Source organism: Lepisosteus platostomus, chromosome 2 (genome assembly GCF_059453375.1).
Source record: "Lepisosteus platostomus isolate fLepPlt1 chromosome 2, fLepPlt1.hap1, whole genome shotgun sequence".
Taxonomy (NCBI): domain Eukaryota; kingdom Metazoa; phylum Chordata; class Actinopteri; order Semionotiformes; family Lepisosteidae; genus Lepisosteus; species Lepisosteus platostomus.
Window position 1 is genome coordinate 67,723,009 of NC_142612.1, and position 23,526 is coordinate 67,746,534.

The window sequence follows — 23,526 nt, forward strand, 5'->3', positions numbered from 1 at the left end:
TTCCATCCCATGGAGTTAAAAAGGAGATCTAATTTAAAGAGAAGAAAAGACTCTTCAGAAAGCATAATATTAGTCTTTCTTAACCTAATTTCAAGTTAAGCTCACTTGTGCAGACCTCAATACCTCTAAAACCCTCTAACCTTATCAGCTATGGTCCATTGTCACAGACCTCCAAGAAGTTTTTCTGTAGAAAATCATTTCAGACTTCAAAAGCTGTGAAACTGTTGAGTTTCAGTGTACAATTTCAACTTTTTATTTTTACTTAAAATAACGGGGGTGTAAGTCCCACACAAGCAGCATCTGCTGTAAAGAGGGCTCTTTGTCTTAGCTAATACAATGTTATGTTCCATATCTTTTTACTGAGAAAATAAAATTCTAAAGATTGATGCGGTTTATTTCACTTGCAATCTGATCTAGATCGCAAAACAATTCTTATAGGGCTTACTCATTGACTCAGGAATCTTTTCTTACCTGCTGGTAGGTGCAAGGTTATATTTAACTTTTCAGTATCTTTGGAAAGACTCCCATTCTCCAAAATGTGTTCTCAACCAGTGGTTCCTAACCCTGGTCTTGGAAGAAAAAAGGGTTTGCTAGTTTTTCATTCCAGCTAAGCTCTACTGCTCCAGTGCTAAGTGATGACTTAATTGAGCTACTTGCTTGTTTGGACTTATTTAACTTGTTTCTTTGATCAGTCCTCGGTGTCAAAATTGGCCTACTTGTATAGAATTTTACTCATTTTACTCACCCTCATATTTCTTGGCATTATTTCTGATTAGACAACTTTAACCAATTGATTGGGTGAAGAACAGGGACAGGTGGGAGTGACACATGTATCAGACAATCCTGCAATGACTGTATCTTTCCTGCTGCAGAGCCCCAGCTGGTTACATTTCAGGGAACACACCTGAATGAAGGCAGTTCTGAAACTCAGACATTGGTGCAGGTTGATACCAATTACAAATCCCATTTGACCTCACAAGAACGGAAAGCAAATTTACATCCGTCCATTTTCTAAACCACTTTATCCAGTACAGGGTTGCGGGGAAGTCCGGAGCCCAACCCAGTAAGCAGTGGGAGCTGGCCAGGACACACTCAGGCTGGGATTCCAGTCCATTGATGGGCATATACAGAGACAACCATGCCCACACTCACACCAGGGCCAATTTCATAGAAGCCAATTAACCTACCAGCATGCTGATGGACTATGCAAGGAAATTGGAGCACCTGCAGGCAACACAGGGAAGACAGGGAAAACATGCAGATAGCACTTCAGGAATTGAACCCTGGGCCCAGTGCTGTGAGGCAGCAATGCTAATCACTGCGACACCCTAGCAACTTTACAAATATGCCCTAAATAGAAAGCTGAAATGAATTCGCCTATAAAAAAATAACTTGGCTGGATGAAAAACCAGAAGAGAGTGTTAATCCAGGAGCAGGGCTGGGAAGCCATTTTCTAGACATCACAATCCAGTAGCCTACTTACTGTGTATCTAATATGAATTTTTGACATTTAAGGACAGCTCCTTAAAGCAGTTTTAAAGCAGTCATGACATAGAATAAACAGTAGAGAGAATAAAGGTTTCAGCTTTTTTTTCCCCCTGATTAACAACTGATAACATCAAATGTTTCTACTTCTGCGAATGTTGTACAGTATGTTGTATTTTGTTTCTGTAATTTCCTGTCTAAAGCCATCACTACTCCGTGTTCAGTTGTATTGAACATGAACTAAATTGCAGACAAGACTGAGCGATGTTTCCATCTGTGTCATGGAAAAGGCTTTTTTTTTTCCATTTATCACTAAGCACAGGACTAACTGTATTCAAACTTTTTGTTATGTGTCACGGTACAAACACATCAAACCAAAAGAAAATCCCCAACAAACTATTTTACACATGCATGCACATGGATACAGCACATAAATGGCAAAACACCTGCCGCTGCAATGTGGCGGAGCAGCATTAAATATTTACAGTCAGGCATTTTCTGGGAAATGAGAATTTCATAGGCCACCAGAGATGGCAGCAAATGGCACTGAATAAGAACATGAATACAAAATGCCCAGAACAGATCTAACTTAAACCGGGGCTGTACAGTCAGCCTCTGGTAATCCTCCAAATGCATGGATCTGAGTTCTCTTTGCGCACACTGCTTGCTCTTCACAATAAATTAGTTTGCTGTAGGAAGGTTGGCCAGGGGATGGGTACATGTCTCTGTGACCTGAGAGAATGAAGCGCAATAAAACATTTCACACAATTTTTCCTCTTGTTTAACCCTCCACCGCCACCATGCACAGAAAAGACACACTAAAACCAAGACAAATGCACGTGGCATTAATTTTCAGGTGATTATACCATCCTTTGGAATGTATGAAATTAGTGAATGTTCAGATAAAGTTACCAAGTCGTATTTGTCATGTATGAAGTGGTTTGTAATGGAGACTCCCTACTGAGGTGGCTGACCCCTGCCTAGGCTGATAAAGAACGGCTGTGGGGAAGCACTTTGTTTTTCCAGGGAGTCGAATAGCAGTCGGCAAGGGCAAAGAGGCCATCTTGGTGTTTAAAAGCAATGTTACGTTTATGGCTTTGGCATATATTTATGTTGGATGAAAGAAGACAAAAAAGCTAACAGGCAGCTGTCTTTTTAGCTCATTTCTCTGTCAGCTCCTCTGACCTTTCCCATGGTTGATGTGCTAATACATATTTTATTTCAGGTCAATTTCTATATCAATAAACTTAATTCCAATTGGACTAACAGTTTCCAGACCATTTCACTTTATAGGCATACTTGAGAATCATGTTGGGAGCATGTTGGAAGCAGCACACAAGTCAAATATGTTTAAAAAAAAAAAGTTGACAAGTGTGGTGGAGCTCAGGTCACCCAAAGAAAATGAATTTAATTTTATTTTCTTTTTCAGTGCTTTAGGACTATGCAAAATTGGTGCATAATTTGGTGTTTATGCACTTGCAGTTAAAATAATCTTTGTTCTCTCTTTTTTTGGCAAAAAGTATTGTTTTAGGTGTCTGGGAAGGCAATACTACAAACTAGTGTTACTGCCGCAAAACCATACTAGTGTTTTTTCATGTTTTTTAAATCAACAACCTTCACACTGTGTCTGCAGTTATTATAATAAAGCAAAAGTATTGTAATCTGTGTACAGTAACTTGGCACAACTGAATCAGAGCTATCAGATGGACCATTTTATCATGTGGACTTTTTTGGCCAGGCAAAGGACTGATTAATGTGATTTCATTTTTACAGCTGAAAATGCTGTTGTTAAGAACATTTCTTGTTGGCCGAGTTTGGTCTGTGTTGTGAAATCAGTTGAAACCTATTATCATTTGTTCTCACTAAGCATTTTAGAAAGGCAGAGAATTCTTTAGATAGAAATGGATGGGACATACATTTTTTAAGGAAATTGCACTTTACTAGAACTTAAAATCTGTCCAACGGACAGAGCCCCACTCGATATTTCTCCTTCACCGGTTTCAGTAATTGGAAAGGTTTCTTTAGACAGAGACCACATTCTAGGTCAAGATGAATGGAGTGGCTTTTGCAAGGATTGACCTTCGGGGTAAAGTTGCATGCTTTTTGTCACCCTGGTGCTTGAGTTAAAGTCTGGGAAATATTTTGGTTAACAATATTATGGAGATGTCATTTTGATTCATGAGGATTAACTGCTTAGTGGCTTGAACAGAAGAATGTGAAAGCTACTGGAGAATTACTCTTTGTGGAGGAGGAAAGCTCTTGTAAGTAGAGTACATTTTTTGGGAAAAAGGAAGTTGTCCTTCTGGTTAACTTATAATCAGGCAGTGAGTCCTACATGCCCCCTGACGCTAAGAGAACATAAATTAGTTGTTAAATCAGTTAAACCTGAGGTAAATAAGTACTTGTGGTAAAAAGTACTTCCAGACCATTTTTTATTTTTGTCCCCAAATTTCTGCCATTAGTAGGATATTGTTTTACCTAGTAACCTAGTACAAAATTACATACATTGATTTTGCTTATATTTTGTATAGTGGAAGTTAGAGTTCAGATGTAAATCTTCACCAAAGTAATAATAATAATTATTATTATAATAATTGCTTACACTTATATAGCGCTTTCCTGGACACTCCACTCAAAGCGCTTTACAGGTAATGGGGACTCCCCTCCACCACCACTAATACAGTAGGTTTGTTGAGATACAGTTTATGTGATGTAGATGTAGTCATCCTTCAAAAGCTTCTCATTTTGGAGTCATTTTGATTATCTTAAAACTTAAGAATGTAATTGAAATTGCCTTAAAATTAAAAATAGACTTTAACTTTCAAATTGCTGAGGTATGCTTATATTTTAACCAACTCTCTGTATGCAGTTCTGCCCCTGACTACAGTCTAGTTTAATGTCTGATTTAATGGCTCCAATGGAAAAAATGGTCCCATCATCACCATCAGCATCATCAAAACAAATTGTCTTCTACCTGAACCTGGGGATCTTCCATAGTGCATAAGGATTTATAGGTGTATTAGTGCATGATACAGAAAAGGCTCCAGATAGGTTTTAACAGTATGTACCTGAAAAGTACAGTGCATTGCTACAGTCTATGATTAAGCCTGGTTTGCAGGGTATATTGTGGAACATGATGACTAATGTCATCATCAGTTTGAGAACCCTCTGATCAGATCATTTCAGTGGTCAAAGCAGGAAGGTGAATGCTGGGTGTCTCTAAAACATACTGTATATGCTTTCCCTATATCATTCACTACCTCCAGGCAATATTTTATTTTCAGTATTCAGCTGATGAAACATGATCAGACATATACAAGTTATTTCATATTTTTACAATAATCCATATCTGATGATGGCAACAGTGAGGATATAAGAGATCAACAGGACCTCCTAAAAAACACTTGAATATAAGGATTATACAGTTATGATTTTTGTTGTACATGTTTTATACTGTAGTTGCTCTTGCAATCTACAGTATGTGCTAGTATTGTACAATAGCTTAGATGTTATTCATGACTGTATATGATTAACCTGTGAAGGAGAAGGATTATCATGTCACATATTATCAAAGTCCTTTAAATCCTCATCTAATGTCTCTAAAAGTTCTCCCACAAGGGGCTTCATTCCGTCAGATGTGGCTCTTTGTTCCACACTACCATGAATCAAGAAGGGTTTATGTCAGATATATTACTTTTAGATATATTACATCTAAAAGTAATAGATCTTGAAGAAACAAGCACTAACAAGTATCCACAGTTGGACAGCCTTTGAGTCTTAAGACCCTCAGCTACACAGAAATCCTGAAGCATTGGTGCTTACTTTGCTTGGATTCTGTGGGATTCTACAGTACTTGGCCATCTGTACTGATGCAATCACAGGACTTTTAATAATCCTAAATGTCATTTTAAGATCTTCAAAATAACTGCAGAATAGGATACCATTCAAGCATGACAGCTCCTACAAAAGGGGATGCATCACAGAAAATCTCCCTCATTTAACATAAATGTTTAACCTTATTTCATCCCTAATCTCTGTCATCCACGCATGAAATATACTGAGAGGCATTACAAAACAAAACAAAAGAGAACTGGAGCCATTTGCTTGGGTTATGTTTTTAATGCTTCTCAATACATCACCAATATCTAAATGTTGCAAATGAGACTCTGGTTAAGTTGACAATGAACTGAGCGATACTTTTCATGTCATTCTTTTAAAAGAATTCTGTATGATAAATTAACTGACAGTAAAGATATGACTGATTATTATTCTGTGCATGTGTTTAGAGCTGTCAAACAATTTGGACTTCATTAAGTAGGGTATTCATTAAGTTGTTCATTTATTCATTTACTCTAGGACTGAGTTACAAAGTCCTAGGTATTTCACATACAGTGATAGCCAGTAGATCAAAACAGCCGGAAAGCCTAGCACAGTGCTGTACTACATAGAATAAGAATAAGTGTCAGAAAACAAAGGGTAAATAACGAATATAAAAATACTACCAAAAAGAAAACATACAGTGTCCTCCAAAAGTAATTATGCTGTGAAATTTAAATTGGTTTAAAACATTAATGTATTAATTGAACATTATTACAAAAAATATCATTAAATAACAAGAATAATAAGTAATAAGTTAGACGTTCTACCTACTTGTGTCAATTGAACAAATTGATAGTGCTCTAGGAACTAAACTAGTGGGACGATCACTAACAGGTGCATCTTGTTGTCCAGGTGTTTGTTATTGGGAATTTGGGTGGTCATAAAATTACAGTGAAAATCCTGTCAACCTGTCTTATATTGGTTTCAATGATTAGAGTCCAAAACTGAAAGTCACACTAACAACCAGCAAACTTTGTTAAAGAAAAGCAAGAAAAAGAATCTGAAAGAGAAGAAAACCTCAATTAGAACCACACCATAGACATTTGGGTATACCCAAATCAAACATTTGGAGTACACTGAAGAAGAAATAAACCAAAGGTATAATTAACAGTCAGCCAGCACTGACTAATCCAAGAAAAACATCTGAAATTTAGATAGACAAAAAGATCAGAGCTGTCAAGGAAAGTCCTGAAACAGCTACTGTAGACTTGTGTTTTACGCAGTAGTTACTGTAGGTTCTTGACATACAGTAGTGTGTGTACCCAAAATCCCGTATAATCAGAACTCCCCCTTAAACCCTCCTATTCCACTCCCTTATAAGTAAGTAAAACCAATTGTAAGTGTATTAGTATGTGCATTTATGTAGTTAAAAGAATTATCAAAACAATAATACAGCAAACACTGTACTGTACAGCATACAAAATATAGTAATAAATACATTTTTAATAATAAATGCTGGGAGCAGTCAGCATAATCTCCTAGTGATACTAATGATAAATATGAAAGTTGATAATGACAATCCCACCCCTTGACTTGTTCAAAATCTTGAATTTTTTAACTCCAAATCAGGCACTTTTCATGACGTGTCTTTCCCATTCATAATTGTTTTTGTTATATGAGCTATATTGAAGGTGATACCGCATGATAAAAAAAGCAATAGGCTCCGTAAAGGCTAGCTCAGGTGTGTGGCATGTCAAATCTGAATTTGTGAAATTTCCCACGTTATTTCATTTTTCATTTACTTTTCCTTCAGCGACTGCGTATACACAAATTCACATGAAAATGGTAAGCATAAAACATGTACTGTATAGTGCATCAAAATGGTACAGTAGTTCTCGGAAGACCGACACAGCAGAATTTCAGAGCCCAATCCTCTCATCTGCACCAAGAACAGAGAAGCCAGTGTAGAATTTCATCAGCAGCAGAAAAAATACACAGGAGAGTTTTGGTGGAAAAGAAAACTCCAAGATAAACCTAAATACCAAAATGATAAGACATTTAAAGTGTGAAGCGAGAAAGGAATGACAGATGAACTCCACCGAAGAACATCACCTCATGTGTGAAGCACGGTAGAGGTAATGTCATGGTTAAGTTTTTCTCTGATTTAAGGTCAATTGAGCGTATATGAAAATATTGAGGTTGGAGCACTCCCAAAATAGAGAAGAATTCAAAGTGGCCACAGCAGAGACCTAGCAAAGCACCGTAAATCATTACCTAGAGTTTGGTGAGCGCAATGAGTCACAGAGCTCTTGCAATTGTTGCCTCAAAGGGATTTGCAAATGCCTTTTGCACTCTGAAATGTAAAAGTGAATGTGTCCCAACACCTTTGATCATTTGGAATTACTGGGTTAAATTTAAAATCTGTTTTTTGTTCTAAAGTAATAAAATATACAGTATCCACGAAATAAAAAACACATTGTATTGTGCTCATTTAATTATCACAAGTATAGATTGCCCTTTTAAACAAACTATGAATTTCGACCATACTCTCCCAATAGTTTTACAGGGCAAAGTATATTCTAAATGTAGAAGCCTAGCCTCTAATGTCTTTTGTCTTAAGAGACCATCTCAATATTTGCATTTGTTAATTTGGTGTGGTATCTTTTGAATAGTAGTATTTATAGTCGGCAGGGCAACTTTACTAAGCTGATTGAGAGTGTGGTCCATTAGGGAAGTATGTTTGGGGAAAAATGAGTTTTAATATTGAGATCAAAGGGAAAAAAAGTTATTTTTAGAAAAAAATAAAATCAATTATAAAATAGATGACACTTTAGTACATGACTTCATTAAAAAATATAAATGGGGTGATTTTTGTTCACCAGTATAAGCTTAAGGTTTACTAATTATGTTTCTGTGACTGGAAAAACTTGAGGTAAAGAGAATTAAAAAAAAAACTTGAATACACAGATTTATCTTTGTTCCACACTACCATGAATCAAGAAGGGTTTATTTCAGCCTAATGTTGAGTGTGGAAAAAGAACAAAACTTCAGTATTCTAATACGAATGTAAAAACAGAGCTGAATGGTTAAGACACTGTGATGTACAGATTCATGTGCTCTTTCTTGTGTCTTATCTTTTAAGGTGGGAGTTTAGTTGCTCGTTAATTCACGTGGACTGTGCTGGTCAGGATGACCTGAGCTCTTCTTTATTTTGTAAGGTTGAACATGAAGCCTTAAGAAAAAACTGTATGTTCAGAATGTGCTCAAGAATCTGAAAGTTCAAGTAGTGTTGCACTTGGGGCAAACAAACATAATGTACAGAATAACTCATGATTAAGCAAAATTGATTATGAAAATGATTGCTACATGTAAATGGAGAAATCCACACTGATTAAGTATATCTATGGAATATATTGTGTTTGTTTGTTGAGTTTTTACTCTGTAGGAGTACTGTGTAGTAGTATTATTTTTAGTTTTATTGTGGGTTACAAATAAAATCATGTAAATGAAAGTCTAGGAATTTTCAGTTTCAACTTTGGTTATTTTATATGTGTCCAGGACAGGGTTTATGCTCCTGCAATTAATTTTATATAAGAAGAACTTAACATAATTTTTTTGAACTAATTAACCTTTTTGTAATCGGGATTATTGTAATTTATACAGTAAATCTTATACTGTATCTTAGTTATCAACTTGAGACCTGTATATTCATGACCAAAGCCTGATTTTATATACTGCTACATTTCCTATGTGCTACATTTCATACAGTACCTTTCATTCAGTCATCGTCAGTCTTATGTACCCTTTCACATGAGTTCCCATGCTGGGTAACATCTCCGGGGAAATGAGGGCTGAATGTCAGACCTAGTAGAACCATTAAAGAGATTTTGTGTGGTTCACCGAATATTAGGATCCTAATTCAAATTCAGACACAGGCAAAGGATTACACAGTGCAGTTTTAATAGTAGCTCTGAATGCTGTAGTGCTGCAGGCTGAACTTTAGAGAAATGAAGGAGGAACACCAACCACCAAATGTCGCTTAAGAAGGACATCAATAAACATTTTAGAAACTTTTTTGCTGATTGGCTAATGGGGAGGGTAAATAATTTAAAAAAGTAAATCCTAAAGCAATAATTAACTATGCACAACAGGTATTCGTGCCATTGTGTTCACAGAAGTTATCTGAAAAAACATTTCACTTGGGGTATTGATATGAAGATGAATGCAGTAAATGGAGTCATGTTGTTTAATTCATTAAGACTTTGCTAGAGTACATATCTGCAAGCCGGTACAGTGGGACGATGGCTTGGCACTCTGTACCATCTGCTGTGGGACCAAGTGCTGTTAAAAAGATATTTATACTGATGGATGGGGCTTTCTGCTTTCCCTGGCAGCCTCCCAGAAATGCAAAAGAAGGGCTGATTATTTCCTATTCTTATCACTGTGTCACCTCGCGCTTATCTCTCACCCGCTCTTGAAATCAATATAAATGGCAAACAAAATCTTTAAAAAGAGCTCAATTTGCTTAATCTGCCGAGATGGAGCAAATTAGCCAGTGCAGTGAGGGAAGGGTTGCCAAATCAGAGAGGACATACGTGGGCACTGAGAGGGGGAGAGAGCATGCCCAGCGCATGTCAGCCCTCAGCGCAGATAGATCTTGACGTGCTGCTGCCGTGTTAATCAAATCTTCGGAAGCCATACTTCGATTACCATTAAATCGGCAGTCAGAGAGGTGATTTTCTTTGTTGTGCAGCCTCTCTATGCTTGCATACAAAATGACTTTTAGCATTAATTAATAGGATCAATGCGGATTATTGCTTCATTGTGGCAGGGCAATTTGATAATAACAGCCTTAAGTATGGAGCAACACGTGCTGCTCAGAAACCCATTGTGTGTTCATGCTGGCTTTTACACAGATGAAGAGCAGGAGGAACTGGTAATGCAAATCACTTTACATTTCTTTCTCTGTTACATTTTGATTTTTCTGATGATATCATTTTCATGCTGTTGGGCCTTGAACGGTTCCAGGTGTACAGTATATCTTTTTTCTTCAGTTCGGTGCAAAATTAAAAAAAAGAAAAGCATTTTGTCATTTCATTCTATGTGGATACGGGCACGTCTGTATCATGACAACCATGTGATATGATTTTTAAAACTGAAGTCTGTAAGGACTTCAGGAACTCATCAGCAATGATTTGTTACCCTGAAAACCACAAAACACGGCTTTGAAAAAGTCACATTTGCGCATTCATTGACTATAAAGATATAGCCATATAAAGTCAGGACATCTGTCAATTAAAAACTGACTAAAAAAAATTGTGGGAAACCTAAAAAACTTTTTAGACAGCTGACCACATAAATTATGTGTACAAAGCAAAAGTGGTATTTAAAGAAACAACACATGCATAGACTGGTAGCAAATTAACCCATATAATAGCTGGATTGCTTGTAGCTTTTAATGGATGATTTGCTCTAGGTTCAGCAACCCTCTGTCCCAGTGAAAGTGTATTTGAAGTGTACCACCAACAGATTCTTGGGTTTGAGACAGTCAAATCCAATTACATCAGGCCTTGACGAAGGCTTGATATATCAATTTTTAAGCAAGCAGGCAGAACAAGTGGTTGGTAATCCCATGGACATTTTCTATTCAGGAAGAGATTCACAGTGACAAAAGGGGTTCCATTTTGGAATTATGTTGCCATAGTGACCATTATGTGGCCCTCTCTCCTGGGTGAATGAGTGGCCTCTGCTTTTTATGTAACCGTGGAAACGCACCCCTCTCTATACTGAATAGCTGCTAGAAAGCTTTATTTCCCCTAAAATGCAGATGCTTTTTTGTTTTAAAACAATCTTTTCTATTGCTTACTTATGAGAGACCATGTTTTTAAATGACTGTACTGCTCAAGTCTCTGGAAAAGATACAACTTCAGCGGGAGGCTAACTGTCCCAATCTGCTGCTACCCTCAGGATCTCAGTGTTAAGCGGCCATCTCAAGGCCCAAGCAAATATGGCAGAAATAATCTCCTCATAAGAGGAGAATGCTTCTCTGTATATTTTTAATATGAGAAGATATTGGAACTATAAGGTCCTGTAATCTGCTTGTTGCGTTGAATGCAATGCCAAATCTGCCGTTACATATCTAAAAACATAAGTAAAAGCTACAATACAACACTGGCGACGGAGTTAGTTGCAGCACACTTTCCATTTGGTATTCATACTGTAGCTGATTCACAATTACACGGAGGTATTTGATTTAATCTTGTAAACTGCATGACAGAAGTAAGGTATTTTTTTGCTGGTGTCATTTTTGCTGTGTATGGAGCACAGAAGGGATTAATTTAGTTTGTTTCTTAATTTCATACCTGAATAAAAGAAACCATCTTCGAAGGGTGTTTCTGTTGTAACACTGCCACTGCATATACTGTAGAACATGCACTGGGATAGGAATGTGTTGGTAAATCACCTGCCACATTGACAGCCAATTTTAGCTATTGGTCAACACCTACTGTAGTTTTACAAGTAATGCCATGGGATATTTAATGATCAATTAAAGACAGGGCCTCAGTGTAACATCACACTTGAAGGACACCACCTTCTACAACTTAATATCTCCCTAGTCACATATGCACCATACTGTATGTGCATTAGGCTTTGGAAATTCTGATTCAGAAAGAAGAAGGCTTTAGTTCATTCTTAGGTTTATTGATAAAATAAGCATTAAAGAATATATATATAAATGCATGTAAAGATTTGGCATTATTTTGATTAAATGCTCATCCGAGACTGACTCTGATAGAGCTGAGTGACTTTGACTGTTGCATAAGTACTAAGTAATCTCATAACTAGTCACAGCGAATGAGCTGATAAATTGTTAAAAGTCTAAACAGGTCACAAAAGAAAACCACAAAATGGAGCATAGGGATTGCAATGGGAATAAAAAAATCACAGAGTTTTGAAAAGCAATTGTTTTATTTTGTTTAATAATTGTTTATTCATTATTGAAAATAAAAATAATTTAAGAATGATTTTTAAAAAGTGTAGCTAATGAATTGTTTATGAGGTTTACAGTACAGTGGACGTTTGAGAGAATCTAATACGGCCAGCAGCCATATCACCCTGCAACTCACAACTGGCAACCCACTGAAGCTAAGCAGGTGTGAGCCTGGTCAGTACCTGGATGGGAGACCTCCTGGGAAAAACTAAGGTTGCTGCTGGAAGAGGTGTTAGTGGGGCCAGCGGGGGGCGCTCACCCTGCGGTCCATGTGGGTCCTAATGCCCCAGTATAGTGATGGGGACACTATACTGTAAACAGGCGCCGTCCTTCGGATGAGACGTAAAACCGAGGTCCTGACTCTCTGTGGTCATTAAAAATCCCAGGGCGCTTCTCGAAAAGAGTAGGGGTGTAACCCCGGTGTCCTGGCTTAATTTCCAATTGGCCCTTACTAATCATGGCCTCCTAATAATCCCCCTCTATGAATTGGCTACATTACTCTGCTCTCCTCCCCACTGATAGCTGATGTGTGGTGAGCGTTCTGGCGCACTATGGCTGCCGTCGCATCATCCAGGTGGATGCTGCACATTGGTGGTGGTGGAGGGGAGTCCCCATTACCTGTAAAGCGCTTTGAGTGGAGTGTCCAGAAAAAGCGCTATATAAGTGTAAGCAATTATTAATTATTATTATTATTATTATTAATAATGCTGTGGTGATTACCGATACTGTAAGCATGTCAAGTCTTTATGGTCAAACTAAATAATAGCACAAAGGATCAAAGCACATCAGATTTGATTGTCAGCTACAGTATATAAAGAATGTTTGCCTTTCATGGTGCTCTTTACTATTAATTATGGTAAAGAAATTTCTATCACAAGACATGCATGGAGCCATTCTGCAGCATTGTGATTCTTGTTATGGGACATGTACAGTATCTCTTATTTTATTTAACGAAAAGAATGACAGAAGTGTATGAAATACTGAATTATTAATAAAGTAATTGATTACATGACTCTGCCATTAAACATGAAATCAGTCATTGCTGAAAGGCACATATCGTATGGAGGTCAGATGTACTCTACAAAGATCGAAGGGATGTGCAATTTATTTTAAGAAACCCAGTTCATGATCTGCACACAAAAATGAAAATTATACTGTATATATATACTAATAACCCAAATTACCCTGTTATATGAACAGTTTTCTTGGTAGCTTCATATTTATTCAGTATATCGTCTTGGATTCAGAATCTTAGAGCATTAAATCTAAAAGCTATCGATTGCCATAAATATGGGACTCAGGTTAGTGATGTATTAATATTTAATAGGACAGACCTCCAGCTGAAGCTACTTGATATGCATTTTTTTCTTTTTTGTTGCCTTTTGATATACTTTATTGTAATACATACAGTATGCACCCTATATGGAAACTCAAGGTTAACCCTTCAGTGTGACTTTAGGTTGTGTAATTGACTTGCATTGCCTGATGCACTTCAGTTGAAAGGAAGATACTATTGATTAAGCATGCCTGGATGCTTTCGTGGATCCTTTATAGATCTCTGAGGAATGCATTTCTCTGTTGAGCTGGAGAGCGTCACTTTCCACAGATTTTCAATAGCAGCCCTAAGTTTAATTTCTTTAATGTTAAACAAGAAATTATTGCATTCAGTAATGTCTCTAGTGCCTTCTGAAAGCTACTACACCTATTTTTTTTTATTGACACCAATTATTGTTTTTAAACTGTAATTTAGACATCACTGAATGACTGTGAACCTCGTAAGGGATGTTTTCAAAATAAAAATTAATGCATTTTTTATGATTGTTTTTTTTTCTCCAGTTTTACAGCTTAGCATGCACAGATGGGGTTGTGTTGCTTAGGCACTGGTTCAAACACATTGGACAGTTCTGTTTCACAGGAGCCTATGTTCAAAAGCTTGCCTGGTCTGGCAAAAAAGTATAGCAAAAAGACACAAAGGACTGTTATCAAAGAAGAACGGTAGTCGTGCTAAGCCTTTGGCAGACCATGCAGAAACACAAAAAGTGCTTTTGAATTTGTGCTGCAAAACAGGAGGCAATTCTAATAGAGACACATAGAACAAATACTTTAAATGTCCTCTATCTGTCTGAGGCAAACAAGTTCTAATACCATCCATATAAGCATAATATGGATTTTGCCATCACTACTACTGTATATATCAATCCACATACTGTACTGTTTAACCACTTACACAGCACCTACTGTACATGCAATGCACAATCAATTTATTATTATCATTCCCTTAAGATGAATCAGTAGCTATAGCAGGACATGGTGACTTCACTCCAAGTTGCACACAGCTGGTGTGTTAGGAGTAAAAAGAATATGCCCTTGGTTTTGTGTTTATCGATGACGGACCAGAGACTTCCACAATGTGTGTGAGGGAAAAGAGCCGTGGGACTTGGCTATGTTTGATCTAAATTGCACATCTACCTGAATCAATTGTTTAATACCCATGTTGACGTTTTTTTACTACTTTTCTTTAAATTTGGAACAGAAGGTTCACTGATACAGGGCTTTCTCAAAGTCACTGTTTTTATGTCACAGCATTGTAATTCATAGCGCTATAAGATCTTTTATTGTTCTAATGGAAACCAATATTTCCTATGCATTGAACTGAAAAGCTCTGGACTCGAGTACATCACAATAGGACCCTCTGAATGTTCTGCACGTATTGTTGCGTTAAAGAGGATACCTTCTCACACTTCCACTGCCCCACTGGTTGCCTGGAATAATGCAGCCTCATAACACTCAGCATGGTTTCTATTAGGTCTGTCTAGGGCAAAACTGTAGTGGAAAATAAAACACTCCATTCCGTCTCCTGCCTATCTCTAAACATGCACATTATTTTCATGCAGAAGGCGAGTAATAATTATTTTGCCGATGTTTCTTAATTTGTCGCACTGCAACCACTGCAGTCTGAAAACAATGATGCAGATTGATCAGATGGATGTGATAGTTTCTGGCTGGTGTAGTGACCTTCTGCCTGACCGGTCACAAACCTGGTCAACTGGTGCTGAAGCAGAGCTTCTTATTCATGCTACTTTTCTAACAAAATAGACCACTTTCAAAAATGCACTTAGCAACCAGGCACTCAGCATTACAAGTGTGGCTCTTGGTCTTATGTTTTGCTGTTCTTACATTAATTAAAACCCCATAGTTCTGAATGACTGTTAATTTTCTATGAAAAGTTCTTAATTGACTTATCTGGCCACATGAATTCAACTCAGATATCAAACACTGAGCACTCTGGAGTTGTATAAAATCCCATGACTTGAGCTCAGTGCTTTATATACACGTCCAATGAGTAAACAATTCAAGCTGTTGGGTTTCCATTATGCACATCTGGAGATTAGCTGGTATAAGAAAATTAGGAATGTGAACAGGACTGCAATGGTCAGGACAAGGACTGGGACATCCTTGTCTAGAGTAGCAGTGGTAGCGGTGTTGCTCCAGCTGCTTCTGCCTGGCCTTTTGTATTTTTAATTGTTGAGTTTTTAAATAATTAGAAATCATTAGAAGGGCTAAGCTAACCAATCTGGCTACTTTTACAGTTATGTCTTAGCTCGGGTCGAGCTAGGGGTAGGTGCTAGAAGAGCAGAACCTTGGGTTCTACAGATGATTAGGTCCAAAGGCTAGTAGACCTACCGTAGCTGCATAAACTGTACTGTGCAGAGTGGATTTAGAGAGAAGCCCAGGGACTCAAACCCTCAAAGACTTGCATAACTGCATTCCCTGTTAAGACTCTTACACCAACAGCCAGTCTGTACAGGGGCTCCCCCTATTTCTAGACGTTCCTGGGGGTGGAAGATGATGCAAGGGGTGCCTTCTGTCTGCATCTATAGCCTATCTCCCGCCATCGGAGACAGTGCCTTTATTTCCTCTGAGAACCACCCCTCGTGCCGTCTTGTACAGATCAAGAAACATGCAATTTCCGCAGACCCAAAGTCCCTGGAGTCCCATTTGTCCCGGCCAGGGCATGCGGCTGCTACAATATATTGGTCGAGGTGAGGGACAATCTACTTGTTTACAAGAGGGCACCAGCAACTATTCAATAAGCAATGATTTCACAGCAAAGGAGCAGGTTGCTGCCAGCGCTGACAGCCCATTGGATCTATGTGTACAAGAGCAGCAGAGGCCGGCAATCCCCAGGCATTTGGGAATAGAGAGGTACGCCAGTGGAAGACTGCCAGGGAAAGCAGCTAGGCAACTTGAGCATTGGGCCAAACTTCCCAGTAGCCCAAGTGAAGCTCAGGCCCTGAAGACAAGTCCTCAAATTCAAATAATTGAACACTTAATTAGATACTTCAAGTGCTGCACAGCCTGGAACTCGAAGCTCACTTTCTTTTGTGCTTGCCTGAAACTTTGAAAAGAACAGACGGGCTAATCCTCCCCTGTGTGAGTAAACATTTTAGTTGCCAGATGAACATTTGGAGTTTTTGCAAAGCATTTCTTTTCTCAAGCAAATTACGTCCACTCTCCTCCTCACCCTCACCATCCTGCCTTTAAAGAATGATTATTCAGATGTCTGACATTAAGACAAAATAGGTCATATGCTGAAAGGTATATAAAGGTTACGTACAGCATTTGCATGTAGTTTTCGCATTGTTCTTACAAAAATGTAACATTGCTGGCAGGTAGCAAATGGAACTGTTTAAACCCCATATTTTACCAGATTAAAGCTATAGGTGTAGAAAGAGGGATATAGTGAGGCCAAGTACAAGTACAAGAAGGTGTTACAAACTGAGTTATTTATTCATTTGCTTGAGAAGTGTTTTAGAACCTTTGAAGGTTGAGCAGAACCTTTAGAACTCAAGTCAACAGTAATAAAAATGAGCATCAATTCAGCAGTGCATCAGTCAGTATCAATGCATTTGTGACATTTGTTTATTTCTGGAGTTCTCTTACTGCCATTATCTGGGCTACATGTAAAATAGAATTATTCATTTTATTTTCACTCATCATCTGTATACAAAATGTTATTTTTCAAAGCAATGAACCAACATAGAATACCATGTGGAGTTCCAACCATATTTGGCAAAGTACTATTTTTTCCACAATATGTAAGTAAGCAGAAATTAATTTACAAAATGAATTTGATTTCTAATAAAATGGAACGTGTAAGTAGTTGAAAACTGTGCATGGGTCTGAAAATTTGTTTTTCACAAAGAAAACGAATCGTAAAGCCTCATTACAAAGCCCATTAAGTGAAGTAACAGTCCGTTCAGTCTCTGTCTTAAACTGTAATAACATTCAGATATTAAGAGAAACTTTATCCTTGTGTGAAATCTCTGATTTTAAATAATGCCTGTCTGTGGTGCATTTATTTTATTCGCCCCTGCTTTTCCCCCAGTCACCATTATCATCTCAGCATGTGCTGCTCAAGGGTTCTCCTGTGTCAACGGGCGAAAGCTCTGGATTTTTCATCTAATCGCTAGGCGTATTCCACAGGGCGCTGGCAGAAATGGGTCGTTTGCCCAAGCTTGGAGAAAGTAGGCTGATTTGGCATGTATTTGTACAGTATGTGAGCATTAGTATGTATATACAGTGGATATAAAAGGTCTACACACCCTTATGGAAAATGCAGGTTTTTGTGGTATAAAGCCAGAAATCAAGATAAATCATGTCAGACATTTTTCCATCTCTAATGTAACCTTGCAACCAACAAAATTCAAGATTCAAGAGAAAAACAAATAGATAGTTATTAGGAAAACTAATTTAAATGAAAAAACCTACAACACCCCCCCCCCCCCCCCCCCGAACTAATACTTTGTGAGTAAGTCTTTGTGAATAAGTCTCTATCAACTTTGCACACCTGCACTTTGCAGTTTTATCCCACTGTTCCTTGCAAAAAAGTTGAAGCTCCTGGGCTCTGAAAATGTCTGACATGATTACATCACTTTATTAGCCATATACAATTTCTTGCATTAGGAATTTGTCTTTTTCGCATACCCCAGCTTGCTCTCCCTGAGACACACAGACAGAGAGAAGCTTGGGGTCAGAGTGCAGGGTCAGCCATTGTACAGCAATGAGCAATGAGCAGCTGGGGTTAAGGGCCTTGCTCAGGAGCCCAACGGAGAAGGATTCCTCTGCCGGCCGCCAGATTTGAACCGGCAACCTTCCAGCCACAGGCGCAGATCCTTAGCCACAGAGCCATCCCGTTTATCTTGATTTCTGGCTTTACATCACAATAAATTGCAATGTCGATAAGGGTGTGTAGACTTTTTATATACGTCTATTCGTCTCTATCTTTGTGCATTTCTTCATAATGGTTTAATAGAGGTGTTTCATTATGTGGTGTATGAGTTGGTGTCCAAACCAGTCTTGCATCTCCTCCTGGATTTGCACAGTGAGGGGCTAATCATCCATCCACAGTCCCTCCCCACTTAAATGTTCATATCAGAGCTTTGAAACTAAATCCCCTGGACAGTGTGTTTGAAACCACGTCAGCACTGAATGTACTGTAGCATCTCGCTGACTGGAGAGTGACTGCACTGTCTGTCAGTGTACTCCCCTGAAACCGCAGATTCAAAAACAACAGGAGAATAAAGAGCAAACAATAGAAGTATAAATAACTGAAGGTGATCTTTAAGGTTGTATGTTTCGTTGTGAACACAATTTTCCTGAATAGTTTTATTACTGAGATTGAGCTCTGCATAATGTATAGTTTAAGAATTTTAAATACATGTTTTTTTCAAATGAGAAACATACATTGTTGTCATTAATGTGGAAATAGACTGTCATATTTAATGTTGTGGTATGTTTGGTGTGGATGGGATGCCCATCTTAATTATTTTTTTTTGTTTTGAGGCGAATATACAGTATTACAGAACATAAAGGATATTTAAGAACAGAAAACTGTTCTTTTTTATATCTCCAACAAATACATATTTAAATAAGTCCCAGAGTTCAAAACAAATTTTAGGATGACTTCCAAGATCTGAGAAGGAGGGTATATTGATTCTATGGGGTAAGATACCTGTTCATTTCATGTAGCTCACAGAACTTTCCAGTTATTTCAGTTGATGCAATTCAGATGAATCCTAATGTTCGTCTCTAGAGGTTTCTCATCAGAAAATAAAGGCTTTGCAAGGTTATTTGGCAACCTGGAAGAACCAGACGAGTGCTATGGATAATTAGGACTGACATCTATCATATTTGTCTGCTGGAATGGCATACTGTTCTGTGTAGACTGTCTGGTAGTCTGGCATAAAATCCCTATAGTATAAATACTGCAGCTGAGAGTTTGCTTAACTGATTTAGAGAACACAAATCAATTCTACCTTCTCTAATAAGAAAAGTATATCTGAAGGGTCATGTATCCCTCTACTACTGCACAGAATTTTACATAAAATCGAAATGTCTATTTCCTCAGGGATATATACACTGATGCATTGCCCTGGTGAAATTCTTCCAATGATCTTTTCATATTACTGTATCTGTATGTACTGTAAAATTAATTCAGTCGTACTGGTGGGTACTAAATTTCTATTTCTCCAAAAGTGGGTTATTGCCACTTTTCTCTGTATCACTCTTATCTGTCATTGAACAGGTTTGCTGATGCGCGCCCTTCAAAGTGTATTACAATATAACCTTTCAGCATTTCAGAACACTGCATACCTATGTACCTACAGTATACCTGTGCCATCTTAATGTCATAAGGGACTGCTGAAGTCGAATTCTTCTAAGTTTGAAGATTTTAGTGCATTGCATAATTTTCCTATCTTTTGTAACTCGTTTTTTTGTGTCTGTTTTCTTAGCATGCAGACCAGGTTTCTACAAAGCTTCTGCCCAAGATGCCTACTGCATGAAGTGCCCCCTTCACAGTTACTCCCACCAGGACAAGGCCACAGAGTGTGTCTGTGAGAGGGGCTACTACAGAGCGGAGACTGACCCAAGAGCTATGGCCTGCACAAGTAAGAAACGTCTGTTGAGAATGAAATGTATAGGACATACTATGGACAACATCATTTTTATTTCACTTTTTGGCCTTAAACCATAGCTTTCAAAAAACAACTTCAAATACATATTAAAACAGCATAAGTACCTTATAAAGTAACAGGTTACATACATACACGTTTACTGTACATATCTTTTTTCCATAGAGCAGAGGGGTATATTTCTGTTTACCCTTATACTAACATTATATAGTTTGTACAAGTTTGTTCAATTTTAGGTTTGTGGATGAGAGTCAACAGATCATGTGCATTAACATACAGTATGGTTTATTCAAGTCACAGTTCTTAAACAAGTCCAAAGAAAGTACTAGTGTAGATTGCTCAATCTCCCGTGATAACACTCAGTGTAGAAGTGACGTGCCTGTAATGAATTATGATTACAGTTTTCCAACTGTATATTGAGGTGTTGAAAGTTTCTCCCCCTTGTTTAGTTTCTGAATGTGTTCCTGATAGTGATATAAACCGGGGGTGCTGAGTGAAAGCAACTACTGTACAGAAAACATCTGTTGGATTCTCAGTGGGGAGGAAGAATTGCATATGTTTAAAAAAGTAAGAAAAAGAACTGCTCCTTGATGTGCCATTCCACTGTGGGTGTGCTGACATTACAGGCAGGCTGATGTGGTATTATTGGCCTATTAGTGTCCATCAGCCTCCAAAGTGCACAGCAACGATTTTAATGAGGGTCTTGGGTTGCTGTACGAACAAGAAAGAAAAAAGGTTTCAATCAGACAACAGTGCTAAAAGGGTAGAGCTCTCCATTACCATGGGGTGTGAATTTTACCACCATTTCTGTTTATCATGGACTGCAAAGTCTAAACATACTTCACCATCTCTCTTCAGCAGTTTAGGTACAGTATTTCATCTTAACATTTGAGAGGCATGTGCATTTCTAACAGTCTGTTCTTGTAGTGATTTCCATGAAAGAACAACTCAAAATACTTTCCATGAAAGATACAGAAAATGATATGAAGATTATTTCCAAAAAGCATAATCAAAACAGAAAACAAAACATACTGAGCATCAGAATAAATGTATCGCTTTATTTACATGCAGATTTCTGCCGGTCTTGTTCACCAGTGAGGGTAAAGGGGATCGTGGGATTAGTGCATGGCTGCAGTAATGCAAACGTGGTACAGGACCGTGGCGATGAAGCTGAATTTTCTAACAAAGCTGTCGGTCTACTTCCTTATCCGCACCTCTGGTCAGGAGCTTTATGTAGCAATCAAAAGAATGAGATTGTGGGTATGGTACAGGCAGCAGAAGGTCTTGTCCATGGTGTTTCTGTAGTGTAAAGGCATCCATTATTTTTATGGCATCAGAAAATGAAACAGGTAATCTAATTTTAGCAATATTCAGCAGATGATAGTTAAGGACAGTTAGTAATGTGTTCAATATGTGATTCAAATAGTTCAAAATAAAATATTGCTCCCAGATGCGTCACCTTAGATTTTGCAGGAGGTCAAAAAAGTTTGATTTTGTCAGTTTTATCTGTTGCTGAGAATCTGTTGCACAGCTCCTGTCTTAAAAAATGAAAAACATTGACTTTTGAATGTCAGCAAGACACTTGTTTTAAAACATAAAAAGCATATGCATTACTGTCACTTGAACTAACAGAAGTATTAAGAACTATACCACCTGCATACAGTATGTGTGCAAATTTAGTCCATATTTACAAATAATCTCATCAAGTTGAAGCCTGTATAGAGAAAATAACAAAGATCTGTGAAGGGATGCCTGTGGAATAGCCACAATATCGACACCCCTTAATAAAATAATATATTGGATATTTGTTAAAAGTGATCTAAACCAGCACAGGAACGTTCCCAAAAAAATTCTCTAAAATGATTCATTAAATGGTCATGATCCACAGAATCAAAACCATATCTTAAATTTTAAAGCCCCAAAATAAAACAGGTATGCGTTTTAAATCAACATTCATAAGAATACCATTTATTACTTCAAATAATGCAATTTCATTGTTATGACTGGAGAGAGAACACAACTTGGAATTGCTCTAAGACTTCATTACAATTGAGGAAACAATTCATCTGTTTAAATTTGTACTTTTCGAGAACTTACCTAAAAATGTAAGGCTGATAATAGCTCTGAAGTAATTTAGAAGAGAATTATCTAATTTAGATTCCTTAAGCAGGAATTTCACAGGAACCATTTTCAGAAGCACAAGTAATAGGTGTATTCCATGCTGAAAAGAGATGAAAGAGAACATAATGTTTCGACCGTGGAGCCTTCTTCGGGTGTGTCACTCCTGAAGAAGGCTCTACATCTGAAATGTTGTGTTTTGTTTCTTCTCTTTTCAGCATGGAATAAACCTATTATTCCTTTGCAGCCTACGCATGCTGACACAGCTACCCACCTGAACATTTTCAAAAGCAGCTTGAAATGTCCTTGTTGACACATTGTTCAAAAATATAATTAGTATTGGATACAGAGGACATCTGCTAAGTTTTATCTGAAGTACTATTGTATTTATCTGTTATATACAGTATTAATCAATGCAATATAATTCCTATCTGAATGAACCAGACTAATTAATTACATGAACCATTCCTTGAAATCTCACTGATAAAACTATGGTTTTGAAAATAATAAAAGAACTCTTAACACTAATGAGACTATAATATTACTTTCAGTATTGTTTGGCAGTTTAATTTGCCTGTTGTTGAGTAAGGGGCTCTAAGTTTGATCTTATTTTCCTAAAAAACATTAGAAAAATAAGTTCTCGCTAACCATAACATTTCATTGTACTCTAGAAAGAGCTGCTTCAGAACATCATAATGAATCTAATAGTGTATATTCATTTGTGTTCTGCCTTTATGTTTATATAAAAACATCTCAAAACTAATAAGCTAGTAGTTTCACAACAACAACACAAAAGGTAGGATTTGATTTTCTTTGTAGGATGAGTTTGTTTTATAAAGATTCTTAATTAAATAGTATTCTCATTAAGAACACTGGGCAAGACATGAAAATGTGTTTATGCAGGGGCTGACTGCCAGCAAGCAACAATTATGTGTTGAAGTACAGACATAAATCGTGCCACTCTTCACGGAAATGCAAGATTGCACTGCTTTCATTAACATCAGCTACGTTGTTAAAAGCATTGCATATTACTTTACTGAGGGTTGGGGTGGATATTACAGAAAGACAGCACTGGAATTAAACATGTCTGGTTAGATCTCAATGATTGGAGGTTTTGAACTGTTAAAGATAAGTTTG

At 37.5% G+C, this 23,526-nt stretch overlaps 1 protein-coding gene across 2 annotated transcripts in view; it reads left to right on the forward strand.

Moving 5' to 3' along the window:
• The window catches only part of epha4b (eph receptor A4b), a 110,529-nt gene that overhangs the window by 37,804 nt on the left and 49,199 nt on the right, over positions 1–23,526 (forward strand). For both annotated transcript variants that reach the window (XR_015928870.1, XM_088614899.1), the window contains exon 4: positions 20,092–20,247. Coding sequence is in view for 1 of the 2 variants with exons in the window: in XM_088614899.1 (XP_088471025.1) it covers positions 20,092–20,247 (156 nt within the window). In the remaining variant the exon portion in view is untranslated. The remainder of the gene's footprint in view (positions 1–20,091; positions 20,248–23,526) is intronic.